Genomic DNA, 12,408 nt, shown 5'->3' with positions numbered 1-12,408 from the left:
AGTGGGAAGAGGCTTGGATCAAAATAATTCCAAATGCCTTTCTGCTCAATTTGGCGCAATAATTTCAAACTTAAAATGGATTGTGAATACATTTCTGATAGAGCCTAATTTTATTCGGTGTCCAGTGATAACTGTATGTGGAATTCCAAAACTACCATCATTATTCCATTAATAAAGTAGAATTCATTTGAGTCGTTTTTAGGTGGATAGATTGTTGATAGATCTCTGCAGTGTTTTTCACCTCAAACAGAAGTAGAACGTTTGAAGTACTTCAAAACTTTTTGTGTATTTCAAATCAATGAAGAATTTGGAAGCAATACTGGAGCATTCAGTGTTATTGAATGGGTGAGTTCTGTGAGGTGGTTGATAGTTAAGCAAGAGTTATGGTACTAACGTGTTTTAAGGACAGGGTAAGAGGGATAGAGTGAGGAAAAAAAAACATTCCTAGGGCAACCTGCCAGTCAAAATTGGGATTATGAGTAACTTGAAAAAAAGCTGTCGTCTTGTTGCATGGCTCTAGGCAGGTTGAGGAGAGGGTAGGATAACTTTGTGTGTGAGAGAGAGAGACAGAGAGAGAGAAAAGTTATATATAATAAATCTTTTTAATAACTTTATGGGCAGTCTTCATTTAAGACAAGGGTTCCCAACCTGCAATCTATGAACTCCTTGCTTAATGGTATTGGTCCATGGCCTATAAAAGATTGGGAACCCCTGATTTAAGATATTTACCTATATATCTTGACCTAGCCTGACATTCCCACGGGAATTGTTCCATTTGTAGTAAGGAGTTACTTCTGCATAACCGCTGAGATTGTTTCAATATATTGTGGGAAACAATAGTGTGAATAGAGCTTCCATTTCCAAGCCTCAATATTGATATGCCACCCCACAATGATACTTGTCACAACATAGCCGGAGTATGGTAATTTAGCTAAAAGGAAAATTAAGGCATTTATATAGCATCTTTCGTTTCCTCCTGACTCAAGCTTGTAACGAATGAATTGCTTCTGAAATGTAATTCCTGTTTAGTTGCAGGAATCCAAGGTGTTTCCACAAATTCCATAGGGCTCTGATGTGACCTTTTTGTTGATAATTGAGGAATAAAAGTTGGGCAGGATGCTGGGGAGAACTCCCCTGTTTTTCAGATGAAATCTTGCACTCTCTGTAAAGGAAGAGCCTTGGTTTAACATCTCATCTGAAAGAGCTCAACTGATGGTGCAGTACTGTGCACGTACTGGTTAAATTATAAAAACTATGCTGTATTCTGTTTGCAGCGGTTTTGTTTCTGTAATTACATACCTCAAATGAATGCAACCTCGGTGTTGGTTATTAATCAAATGAAAATCCAAAAGAAACTGCAGATACAGAAAATTTGAATTTAAAACATTCTGCTGGAAATACTCAGCAAGTCAGACAGCATTTGTGTAAAGAGTAATGGTTAACGTTTCAGATCTGTGACTCTTCAGGACTGGGAAACAAGGTGGAAAAAAGGGAGTTCTCTGGTGTTAAAGGGGCAGTTAAGATCCATTTTCCTGACGATAACCAGTATACCTGAATAGAGGGTGGTGTATTTTTTTTCATATTGTGATCTATGATATCTTTGAAGCATCCCAATACTAAACAGTAGTTTCTACTGCAGGTGAATAAAAACAAAAAATGGCGTGAATTGGCCACCAATCTGAACGTGGGCACTTCAAGCAGTGCAGCCAGCTCTCTGAAGAAACAATATATCCAGTGTCTGTTTGCCTTTGAGTGTAAGATTGAACGAGGAGAAGATCCTCCACCAGACATCTTTGCAGCCACCGATTCCAAAAAGCAACAACCAAAGATACAACCTCCTTCGCCTGGTGAGTGTGATGGCTTTGCTTTCGAGGATTGATTTGCTACCTGCTGTATGGCTAAAGTGTGTGCTGGATGGAAGGGCGAAACGAAACAGTATGAATGAGTTATTTCACGTATCCTTCCTGAGGGAACTATTCATAAACACTGTTTCGTAAATCCTTTAGTTTGGTCTTTTAAGGTTTGTATTAAAATATACTTATTTCATTATTAAGAAGTGCCATGCTGCCAACACGAAAATAGGTTAATAATGACCTAGCGAAGAATTTTTGGTCATTAGGTTTCCATATTTCAGAGTCTATTGAACATGCAGTTGAACACGTAGCAGACATTTGTAGCTAGGGTTAATTTAGCAGCAAAAAGGTGTGCATTTTAACTTTGCAGTTTATTGGGAAAAGTCAGAATACAGTGATGAACTTCTGGAGGGATGGTGATCGTAGTATGGAGTTTGGATTCATTTACCCTGTCTGAGCACGCATATTTACTTTTTGCTCTAATTTTCCTGAGATCTTCTTGATACTTTCTGCCTTTCCGTATCCATTGTCTTTCTCAGTCCTTCCTCTTTCAGGCTGCCCTTCACTAGTGCTAGTAAGTCATTTTAAAACTGGCACCCAAACATTTCCTCGTTTCACTTAAAAGTAGCACTTGAACTTTAGGTATCTGGGTCACAAGGGACGTTATCCCTTTTCTGTTTATGTTACCACTGTGTTTTGATTGGAGAAAAATATGCAGTTCATTACTGGAATACTGGAAAATGTGCAGCACGCCAGCATTTGATGAGAGAAACAGTTAATAGAAGAATGTTTGTTGTCGGAAGGAGAAATCCTGGGCCTGAGGAGCAGTTGTGTAGTCCAGCTGCCGTCATGTACAAGAGGCTCAGCGTTCCCACTTGTTCAATTGTTCTATGTAGGCCACCTCTCCCTGCTGCTTTAAATAAATGTCAAAGTCTGCGAGTGTAGTTTATTACAGTAAATTTGGTATTTGGTTGAACTCTTGATTTCAGTAACAATTCCGCTGGGTGACTTGAGTCGGTGGTTCGAGTATGGTGAAGCCTGTCCTTACATGGGCATTATCAGTGTGAACACTGCACGGAGGATTGTATGGGAAAAAGAAGGAATTCCAAGAATGTCAGCCCTGCCCATTAGCTCATATGGCATTCCAGCTGACTGCTTTGCATGTTGCCATCCTAGCTTCCCTGGAGATACCTTAGAGATGATGAATGGGAAACGTATTTAGAAAGTGAATGAAGCGCACTGACTGCAATGTAACCTAATTCCCATATTACACAGTAAGGGGAGCCCACTGCATTCTTAAGGCAGTGACAAGTCACTAAGCAGGAGGGGAATCCCCTGACTGAGCAGGGTGAAAAGGTGAAACAGGGCTGGGTGTAAATAATGCTAACCTTCTGTTGACCTTTGCTCACATTTAATTAATAGCAGTGTGAATCATCAAGACTATTGTAATACCAGAGAGTGCATAATGACGAATGCATTCACTGGAGTATATCTGAGCAGCACCATCCATGACATGTCATGATGATCTCTTATGTCAGAAGAATGCAAGGAAATATTGATTAACGCTGTCGTTCCAACTTTGTGGCTGCCCACATGAATAGAATCTGAACATAATTAAACAGTTTTTGAGAGTAATTATTTTGTAGTTTCGTTGATTTTATTTTTCTCGCGGCTCTGAGCAATAGGTCGGATTAATTTTAAATTCCAGACCCCATGCCTCCCTCTCTCAGCGACCCGCCGCTGTCTGTACATTCTCCCTGTGACTGTGTGTGTTTCCTCCGGGGCTGTGGATTCCTCCCACAGTAGAAAGACGTACCAGTTGGTAGGTCATTATAAATTGTCCTGTAATTAGGCTAGAGTTAAATCAGGGTGTGCTGGGCAGTGTGGCTCAAAGGGCCTTTTTTGTGCTGCACCTCAATAAAAATAAAATACACAGGCCCTCTCCTGGTGACGTGGTATTCAGTTCCCCCCAGAAAGAACACCTAGGTAAAGAAACTGGTCACTTCTCTACCCATTCGGCCCTAAACTCATCCAGTCCCTCAGGCCCCTGCTCTCTTTTTTTATTTGCCTTCTCTACCGGCTGCCCAACGCAGAATTCTCTGGATCAGCCTTCCCCATCCACTGACTTTTCCAACTCTCACCCCTCCCCGTTTATTTGTAAACCCACACTCCACTGGTCTGTTCCCTCTGGTCATCTTGTTCTCCCTCAACTCATCTCACTCCCCTCGGTCCTGTCCCTCTTCACTCTCTCGGCCTCTTCCTCTTCACATCTTGCATGTTTTGTTGTGGTTTATGTTAGGGGTTCCCAATCTGAGGTCCATGGTATTAAAAAAAAAGGCTGGGAACCCCTGGTTTATGTGGTTCGTAGGCCATCATCTCCCCGTTGTGACAAAGGTAGTCTTTTGTTTTTGTTGCAGCTGGTTCAGGTTCCCAGCAGGGCCCTCAGACCCCTCAGTCCACCAGCAGCTCAATGGCAGAAGGAGGAGATTTAAAGCCACCAACGCCCGTCTCAACACCCCATAGCCATATGCAGCCAATGCCAGGATCCAGGTAGGTAAAGTTATTATGTAAAAGGCACACTGAATCATGTTAAATAATTGTGTTGAACTTCTCAGTGTGATTGCAGGCAACTAATTCAGATTTATTTACATTGTGGGCCGAAGGGCCTGTTCCTGTTCTGTACCAATATACTTGCCAGCAAAATTGCCCTACAACAGATTCCATAGCATTGATCATGCACCTGACCCTGACACACCTAGAAAACAAGGACACTTGTGTCAGAATGGTGTGTCTGGATTTACAGAGAAGAGATGGAAGAGCTTGAGGCTTGATGCCAGGCAAATAACCGCTTCCTCATCGTTAACAAGACAAAGGCAATGGTTATCGACTTTAGAAGAACTCGCACTGCACACACCTCTCTTTGCATTGGCGGCACAGCTGTAGAAACTACAGGTGGTTTCAGACTCCCGAGAGTGCACATCACACACAACCTCTCATGATCCCAGTGCACATCATACACAGTGGTACTTACCAACTCCTCTGCTTTCTGAAGAGAACTAGACTTTGCACATTCATACTCACGTCATTCTTAAACAATACGGTGAATTGCATTGTTTGTGTATTAACCAGCACCATCTATGGATGTGTTGGGGGAAACCCGTAAGTGTGGCCACACATCTGAATCTGAATAGTGATTCAGATACTGCAATAGTGATCGAGTTGTGTTTGCTTCGCTTCATCCATTTCCAAAGCACCAGCTGGTAGGGTGAGGACTGGAGCTGACAACTCCAAGGAAAGTTCAGTAAAGACTATACCATAAGTAGAGGAGAGGTAAAATTGGTCTTATGATGCAGTGATACACTGGGGGCAAGGTGTTGGCCCATTTGTGTGTTAGGCAGCCCATGGAAGGGAGTATGTGGTCACCCAGTTGAACTGATTGCTTTTCCCACTGCCTCTTGCTACTCTCCATTAATAACTAAAGTAATTTGTTTGTCAGTTGCTATTTACGAAATTTTACCGTCTTATCAAAGATCTATGTTTAACCAATTTCTATTTTTGTTAAAATTCAGAAGCAACTCTGTGAGTATCCAGGATCCATTTGCAGACACCAGTGACCCAGCTTTCCAAAAGAGGTCCACTGTTCCTCAAAATCCTGCCTACCCACCCAGCATGAATACCACGGACCTAATCCCCCGTGTGCCATACGAACCGAACAAAGATCCATTTGGTGGGATGAGGAAAGGTAGGAGTAGTTTTTAAGATTATTTCCTGAAATTAGAACATTTTAAGAAATGGCCAGTGAGTTGGCTGACAGACTGGTTTTTACCACGCACTTAGAAAAGTATTGATTTTGTACTGTATGGTAAACTAGAAATCTTACAAACAGTATTCATATTTTTCATTTGAGTTGCAATTAAGTTTGAAGCTTAAAAATCAGAATGCACGACTAGCTTGGATATTGGTAAAAGAGACAGGAAATATGAGTGAGCTTGCTATAGAGATCCCCTGTAGTTTTGTCAGGAAATGAACCCGAATAGGAGAGGTCAAATTAAATACGAGATCTTAATTTTTGTGCAGACTTTTCAACCATATTTGCAATAATACTAATGACAAGATCCTGGAATTTAATGAAGATGGTGTTTGCTAGATCTGTAAGCTGAGAGACCAAGAATTAGACTGCACTAAACTTAGTATTGTGCAGTGATTTGAGTTTTAATGTATTTTAAATAATTCATAATACAACAAACATAAACTTTAGAAATAAACCTCAGAGGAAAAGTAGTTGAGTCAGCAAAGTGTAAGATTATTGAAAGAGCCTAGCTGTAAAATAACCTCTGCCATTTAACAAGATCACCACTGGATCTTCTATCACAGCTACTATTCCCATGCTACTCCCTTTCCCCTTGATTCATCTAATATTTAGAAATTTGTCAATATCTGTTTTTGAAAGCGATTAATGACTGAGATCTTGGATCGAATCCCCAACAACACACCACCACCTAAGTGAAGACATTGCTCCTCATTTTGATCCTGCTTAACACATCCCTTTGTGACAGTGATCCCACATCTACTCTTTCCATTCCCCCAACTGCTCGTACATCTTGATTAGGCCACTTCTTATTCTTCTGAAGCAGAATGAGGCCTAACCTACTGGAGTACTTCAACTAACAGACCTCCCCATCCCAAGAATCAGTCTAGTGAAGTTTTGCTCAATTCCTTTATAGCAAGGATATTACTTTAGGATGAAGGCCAAGACTGTAACAAAGTGTATGTCTGGTCTCATCAAGATGCAATGTAATTTTGTGGGACATCTGTTTGTTCTCAAATCCTCTTCCAATAAATCCTAACTTCTATTTATCTATTTATCTTCTCTATTTGCTATTAACTTCCAGTCATTTATGTACAAGATGACTCAGGCCCCTATGAGGAACATTTTAAAAAGTATACAGCACTTCTGTGTGCTACTAGTTTGGATAACACAGTATTTTCCCATGTATCTGCCGTGTTCTGGATCACTTATCTTGTCTGTATATCCTCTTACACCCTCTTTGCATCTTCATGTCATCTTACATTTTCACTTTATTCTTGTTGATTGTAGATTGAGAGTAGTCGGACATTGATTCCTGTGGTTTTCACTTATCTCAGCTCACCTGCCCAAGAAGAACCCTACTGTTTTCTGTCTGTGGACCAACTCAATCCAATGGTCCTCACCATGTTCGTCAGCCTCCTGTACAGGCTCTCATTGAAAGTTGTTTCTAAATCCAGTCACATTTTCACTTCTTTTCTACTGGAAATATCTTTAAGAAACTCCAGTAGATTTGTCAATCATATCTACCCCTTCATAAACCCAAGTTGGCGCTGCCCAGCAGTGGGGTTAGATTTGATATCCTCCAATAGGAAGAATCTATTGCTGAGTCTATAATTTTTTAATCAGTAACTAGAGCATCCACCACCTCCAAATCCTTGCCTTTCAAGGCTTTGTGATGTAAACATTTATCAATTTATTAATTGATCTATCAATTTTTAAGCCCATTTACTTCTCTTGTCGTATTTCTTTACTAACATCAATTCCTTTCATTTCCTCACTTGCACTTGAGCCTTGGTACATTTTTATTAGTCTTCCATGAAGACAGGCACAAGGTATTTAATTCCTCTGCAGTTGCCTTATCCACTATTATAAATTCTTCTCTCCCTGCAAGAGACCCTATAGAAGCCTTCTCTTGTTGCCATGAAGGGGACCAATCTGTGCCAGCTTCCAACTGTGCTGTCACAATGGCACCACTCCCTTTTCCTTGTGCGTTGTAGCTTTGGTACTTATTATCTCCGTCAATCCCATCAATTACACACTTTATTTTGCCACGTGTATATGGTAAGGGTAGTGTACGGCGGCCAATTAAGCTTGCAGCACAGATGTGGGCGGAAGTGTGATGGGAGGAAAACTGCTGAAAACCCATGCAGTCATGGGAAACTTGCAAACTCCCCAGAAAGGGCTCTGAAGTCAGGACCAAACTTGGAGCTACAAGGCAGCAATGCTAACTATTAGTTTATTGTATTTTTTAAATTTTTTGTTTCCTTTGAGGTTTTTTTAATTCATCCTTCAAATTCTTAAATTGACGAGCAGCTCTCAATAGTCAAAAAGCTATTTCACCCCTCATCCTCCCCTATTTTTATATTCTTTCATGTGGTTTATGTTAAATAGCAACTATAATATTATATTTTAGTAGTTGAACTAGACAGTCATGGAACAAATAGCAGAATATGTTGCGGTGATAGCTTTGTTTTTGTTGATCAGACAGTTTTAGTTTTTTATGTTCCATGGTCTGTTCTGTGTGGTTTTATGAATATTATTAATTTTCCATTTGTGCTTTCGAAGTCCTGAAGCAAGGTCACAGCAACATTTGGACTGTAATCCATTGTCTCTTTTAGTTGTTTGGAACTTATGAACTCTATTCAAGTTTTATGGGTATATAAGTTGATTTATGAGTGCAGAATGCCATAATGGTAAGGACATTGACATCCAGCAGATCACTCCACTGCTTTGCGTGAAATGAATATTTGACGGAGTAGTTACCCAGTCTATGCAGCCACCCCAATGCCCTGCACTCGCCTACACATTGCAGGGAGGCTAGCACTAATGTTTCCTTATCTTGTAAGTTTCTGGAGCAGATAGACCTTAGTTTCACCTTGGTTAACTAAGTCTTTCAGTAGTTGAGGATCATCAATGTGGGTTCTCGCCTTGCTGTGAGAGACAAGGGTGCTATTGTGGCAGAACAGCTTACAATTTGGGCACATTTAATACTCTGGTTAAGGAGATTGATTGCTATGTCTGCAGTGGGGACACTTAGGTTAATTTCCATTTCTAGATATGCCCATCTTTGGCCCTTGGATCTCCTTTCAGGCTGGTTCCTGCCACTGAAGGTGACTTCTTGTTTTCTAAGGGAAACATTATCTGGATGATCTAGGAGGCAATCTCTTGAACTGAGTAAACTAACTTTTGTGCCGTGTAGGAGCCAAATGAAATTACAGTAACTTTGTTTATTGTTGCTGTTTTTATAAAAAAAAAACAGCTGACATGGTGGGTAATTAGAGTTTTAAATTGAATAAAAAACTGCTAAAACACTCTATAGGCTGTGTGTCATTCTATGACTGTTATGCTCTTGGCCGCTGCAAAATCCTGTCCTTTCACCAGACATCCTGCACTATGATGTGCAATGCTATCTTTGTCTGAATTGGATAGATGCAGACAGACCTCTTGTTGCAGCTTAGAACATTGTTCTAAATAGTTGAACTGATGTGCAGTTAATAGGACAAAGTAATCTTGCAATGGGCTGATCTAACAATCAAACTCTTAATAGCCATAATATAAATTCTAAATCTGTATTTTGAGATTGTGATGCCTAAGTGTTAGATACCTGTGTAGGAAATTTAAAAATTGGGATCACCAAATGCAAAGTGAAGATTCCAGCTTATTACAACTGTTTGAGGACAAACTATTTGAGATTCTCTGGATGTTTAATCGAGCATATTCATTTTGGGATATGGAGATGATGCAGGAAGGTAAAGTTGAGATGAGTAGAAGAGCGGACTGATTAATCTGTCTTCTGTCAACAGCTCCTGGAACAGATCCTTTCTTGTCATCCGGACCCTCTCCCAATACTGGAATGGGAGACCCTTATAATCGGCCTCCTGCAACAGGAATGGGACCACGGCAGCAATATGCATATGGATCTGGATTTGAGAGGAGGTAAAGGTTCTTGGAATTCAGAAAATTGGAACTATGTGAAAGTTAAAATGGAACATTTCTATAAGCTTTCTAAGTTCACTATTCATTGCTAAATGATCATCAAAGTTACTTTTAATCTATGAAGTTGAAATGATTTTTTGCGCGTGTTTTGTCATGACTGATAAAAAGCGTGCATCAGATCGGTTTATTAGGTCATTCGAGCTTTCTCCATTTAGGCCGCTCATAATTTTGTACGCTCATTTAGGTCTCTATTCTGCTTCCTTGGCTGCAAATAAAACAACTGTAGCTTATTTGATCTCTTTTTATTACTATATTTTTTCCAGTCCTGAAGCTGTCCCTATTAAATTGTTCTGAGCTCTCTGTAGTACGATTATATTTTAGATGTAATGCAACGTGGTGACCAGGACAGTGCACAGTGAACAAGTTGTTTAATTCAGTTGTAGCAGAAACAATGCTCTTAGATTCTTTATCATGGTTAATTAAAGACCAGGTCCAATAAATTTTAGGCATCTTATTGACTTATTCTCCTCCTTTTAAGGGTCTGTGGTTGCATTTTAAGGTCCCCTTGTTCCTCTGCACCACTTGTATCCTCCCATTTATGCATATATACCCTTGCCATTTTGCACCTACTAAATGTATACTTCGCATTGTGGACCTAATTCTTCTGCCATTTTTCTGTCCAACTAACAGAACAAAATATATTTTCCTGAAAACTGAACCTTTCTTCCTCTCTAAACCACACAGCCACTTTTCTTGTGTCTCCTTCAAACGTTCCTACTGTATCGGCAAAACAAAACCAAAACTATTGCTGTTAGCCTGCAACCGCAACAGAGTTGTTACACCTGCATGACGCGCCCCAGCTTCAATAATGGCCCAAAAGTCGAATCCTTTTTTTGTATCCTTTTATCAGCAATTAGCAAGCCTAAAGCTTGAAGTGATGGAACTAAGCGCACCCAAGTGTAAACTAAGCATTATTCAGCAAAATTGAGCGTTACCTCACTGATCAGTAAAAGATATGATCTCCACTGGTCCCAAGTTACAAACCACCACAAATAGGCAAGAATATATAACTTATTCTCTTTGATTTTACCACATCCTTACTCATGTGACTAGTTGCCATGATAAACATAGTAAACGAGCAATACAGTGCAGATAGAGTCCTACCCCTACGATGTCCCTTTTAGGATGGAGTCATGAAAATGTATCACAGAAGTCAGAGAACGAATTATGAGCTGTATACTGTAGTAGCCATTGGTTATATCGAGGAAGTTTCCAGCTCTTGTGATCAGGTGGTGCTGGAATATCATGTATCTAGAGTGCTTCTACCCTGTCCCCTCGAACTCTGTTCCCAGCTTTCATCTTGAGCTTTCTTTCATCATCCTCACTTATTCAGGTCAGAACACGGAATGGGTCCAGAGGGGACAGTACAATCTAACGCGTCAGTAAATGCAGATTCCAGCATGTATTCTCCAAACCGTTACCCAGCTCAGCAGCGGTAAGTGCAAAACATTTCTGAAAAAGCTGCATGTTTTGCCCCGAACTTAAGAAGGCCTTGTTTTTAAACAAAAGGTCTCTGCTGAATGATGTTATGTTGTAGATGATTTGTTTGGCTTGGATGAGAGTGAAAGAGTAATTGTTGGAGATGATGTTGTTTCTTTATTTGATTACTTAACAGCTTTGGGTGGTATTTTTCCAAACCAATGTGAGACATTGACATTGGGGACTCATTCAGATTTCATTACCAGTCAGCCATAGATGTACAGTTAGAGCATTGTGATGCTCAGCCCAAATAAAATGCTTTTATAAATCTGAAAACTTTGGTGCATTGTTAAAGGGTCAAAGATTCAAAGTACATTTATTATCAAAGCATGTATACAGTATACAACCCTGAGATTCATCTTCCCACGCACAGCCTCAAAACAAAGAAATGCCATGGAAACAAAACATCAAACACCCGATGTCCAAAAAAAGGAACAAATCATGCAAATGGCAAAAAAAAGGAGTTAAAAACAAAATATAAAACAAAAAAACAGAGTCATTGGAACAGTCTAGGAATGTTCCGTTTAGTTTTGTTCAGTTCAATTTAGCGCTGTCATCTGTTGACTGCCGGCCGCAGAGCCAGTCTGCCCCAATTAAAGTGTCTATGGTTGACAGTCTTTTCCTAACTATTCTTTCCCAGCAGGCCAGTTATCACTAAACGGGTCTGTTCCTTACTTCGTACCAAGAGTTAATATTTCCAAAGGAAATCTAGTGGGTCTTGTTTTGTCGCAGTGCAGTTTCTACAGCTGCTAACTTTGATTTACCTCTCTACAACCAGGCATGATCCTTACGGGAGCCAGTACTCTGGACAGGGAGCTCCACCCGGACAGTCGTATTCCAACCAGCAGCCTGGAATGTTTCCACAACAACAAGTAGGTTCCGTGGGCAGATAGATCTGATATGGAACTCTGACTGTGTCTCAGAAAGAATTCAGAAGGATATGCAAATCTGGTCAACCTCAATCAACTGGCTCCTGCTTTAAGATGGTGGTGTTTGCCGAACCATTTGGGTTGAATTGCTGCAATCATTGGTCATCTTATGTTGTACTTCACTGTCAGTCCTTAAATAACAGGTTTCTGTGTTGTTTTTGGCTATTAGCAACAAGAGAAGAGTAAACCTAATCCACATTAGTCAAGCTAATCCTCCATGAATATCTTCTGATCCACACAGGGCTATCTGCACTGATGTAATTAGACTTTCAGGAAGTTCTTGGCCATTGTGTTTTTAAAGGTCTCACTGAGTATATTTAAAGTGGAAGTTAATGGGTCCTTA

The 12,408-nt window shown here is 40.2% G+C and overlaps 1 protein-coding gene across 1 annotated transcript in view; it reads left to right on the top strand.

Annotated features, from left to right (window-relative positions):
* The window catches only part of arid1aa (AT-rich interaction domain 1Aa), a 124,348-nt gene that overhangs the window by 101,403 nt on the left and 10,537 nt on the right, over positions 1–12,408 (top strand). Inside the window, exons 12-17 of the mRNA XM_072247339.1 lie at positions 1,640–1,847; positions 4,271–4,403; positions 5,423–5,595; positions 9,465–9,597; positions 10,991–11,092; positions 11,915–12,008. Of these exons, the coding sequence (XP_072103440.1) occupies positions 1,640–1,847; positions 4,271–4,403; positions 5,423–5,595; positions 9,465–9,597; positions 10,991–11,092; positions 11,915–12,008 (843 nt within the window). The remainder of the gene's footprint in view (positions 1–1,639; positions 1,848–4,270; positions 4,404–5,422; positions 5,596–9,464; positions 9,598–10,990; positions 11,093–11,914; positions 12,009–12,408) is intronic.

This window comes from Mobula birostris, chromosome 30 (assembly GCF_030028105.1).
Source record: "Mobula birostris isolate sMobBir1 chromosome 30, sMobBir1.hap1, whole genome shotgun sequence".
Lineage (NCBI taxonomy): Eukaryota > Metazoa > Chordata > Chondrichthyes > Myliobatiformes > Myliobatidae > Mobula > Mobula birostris.
This window is presented reverse-complemented; position numbering and strand designations above follow the sequence as displayed.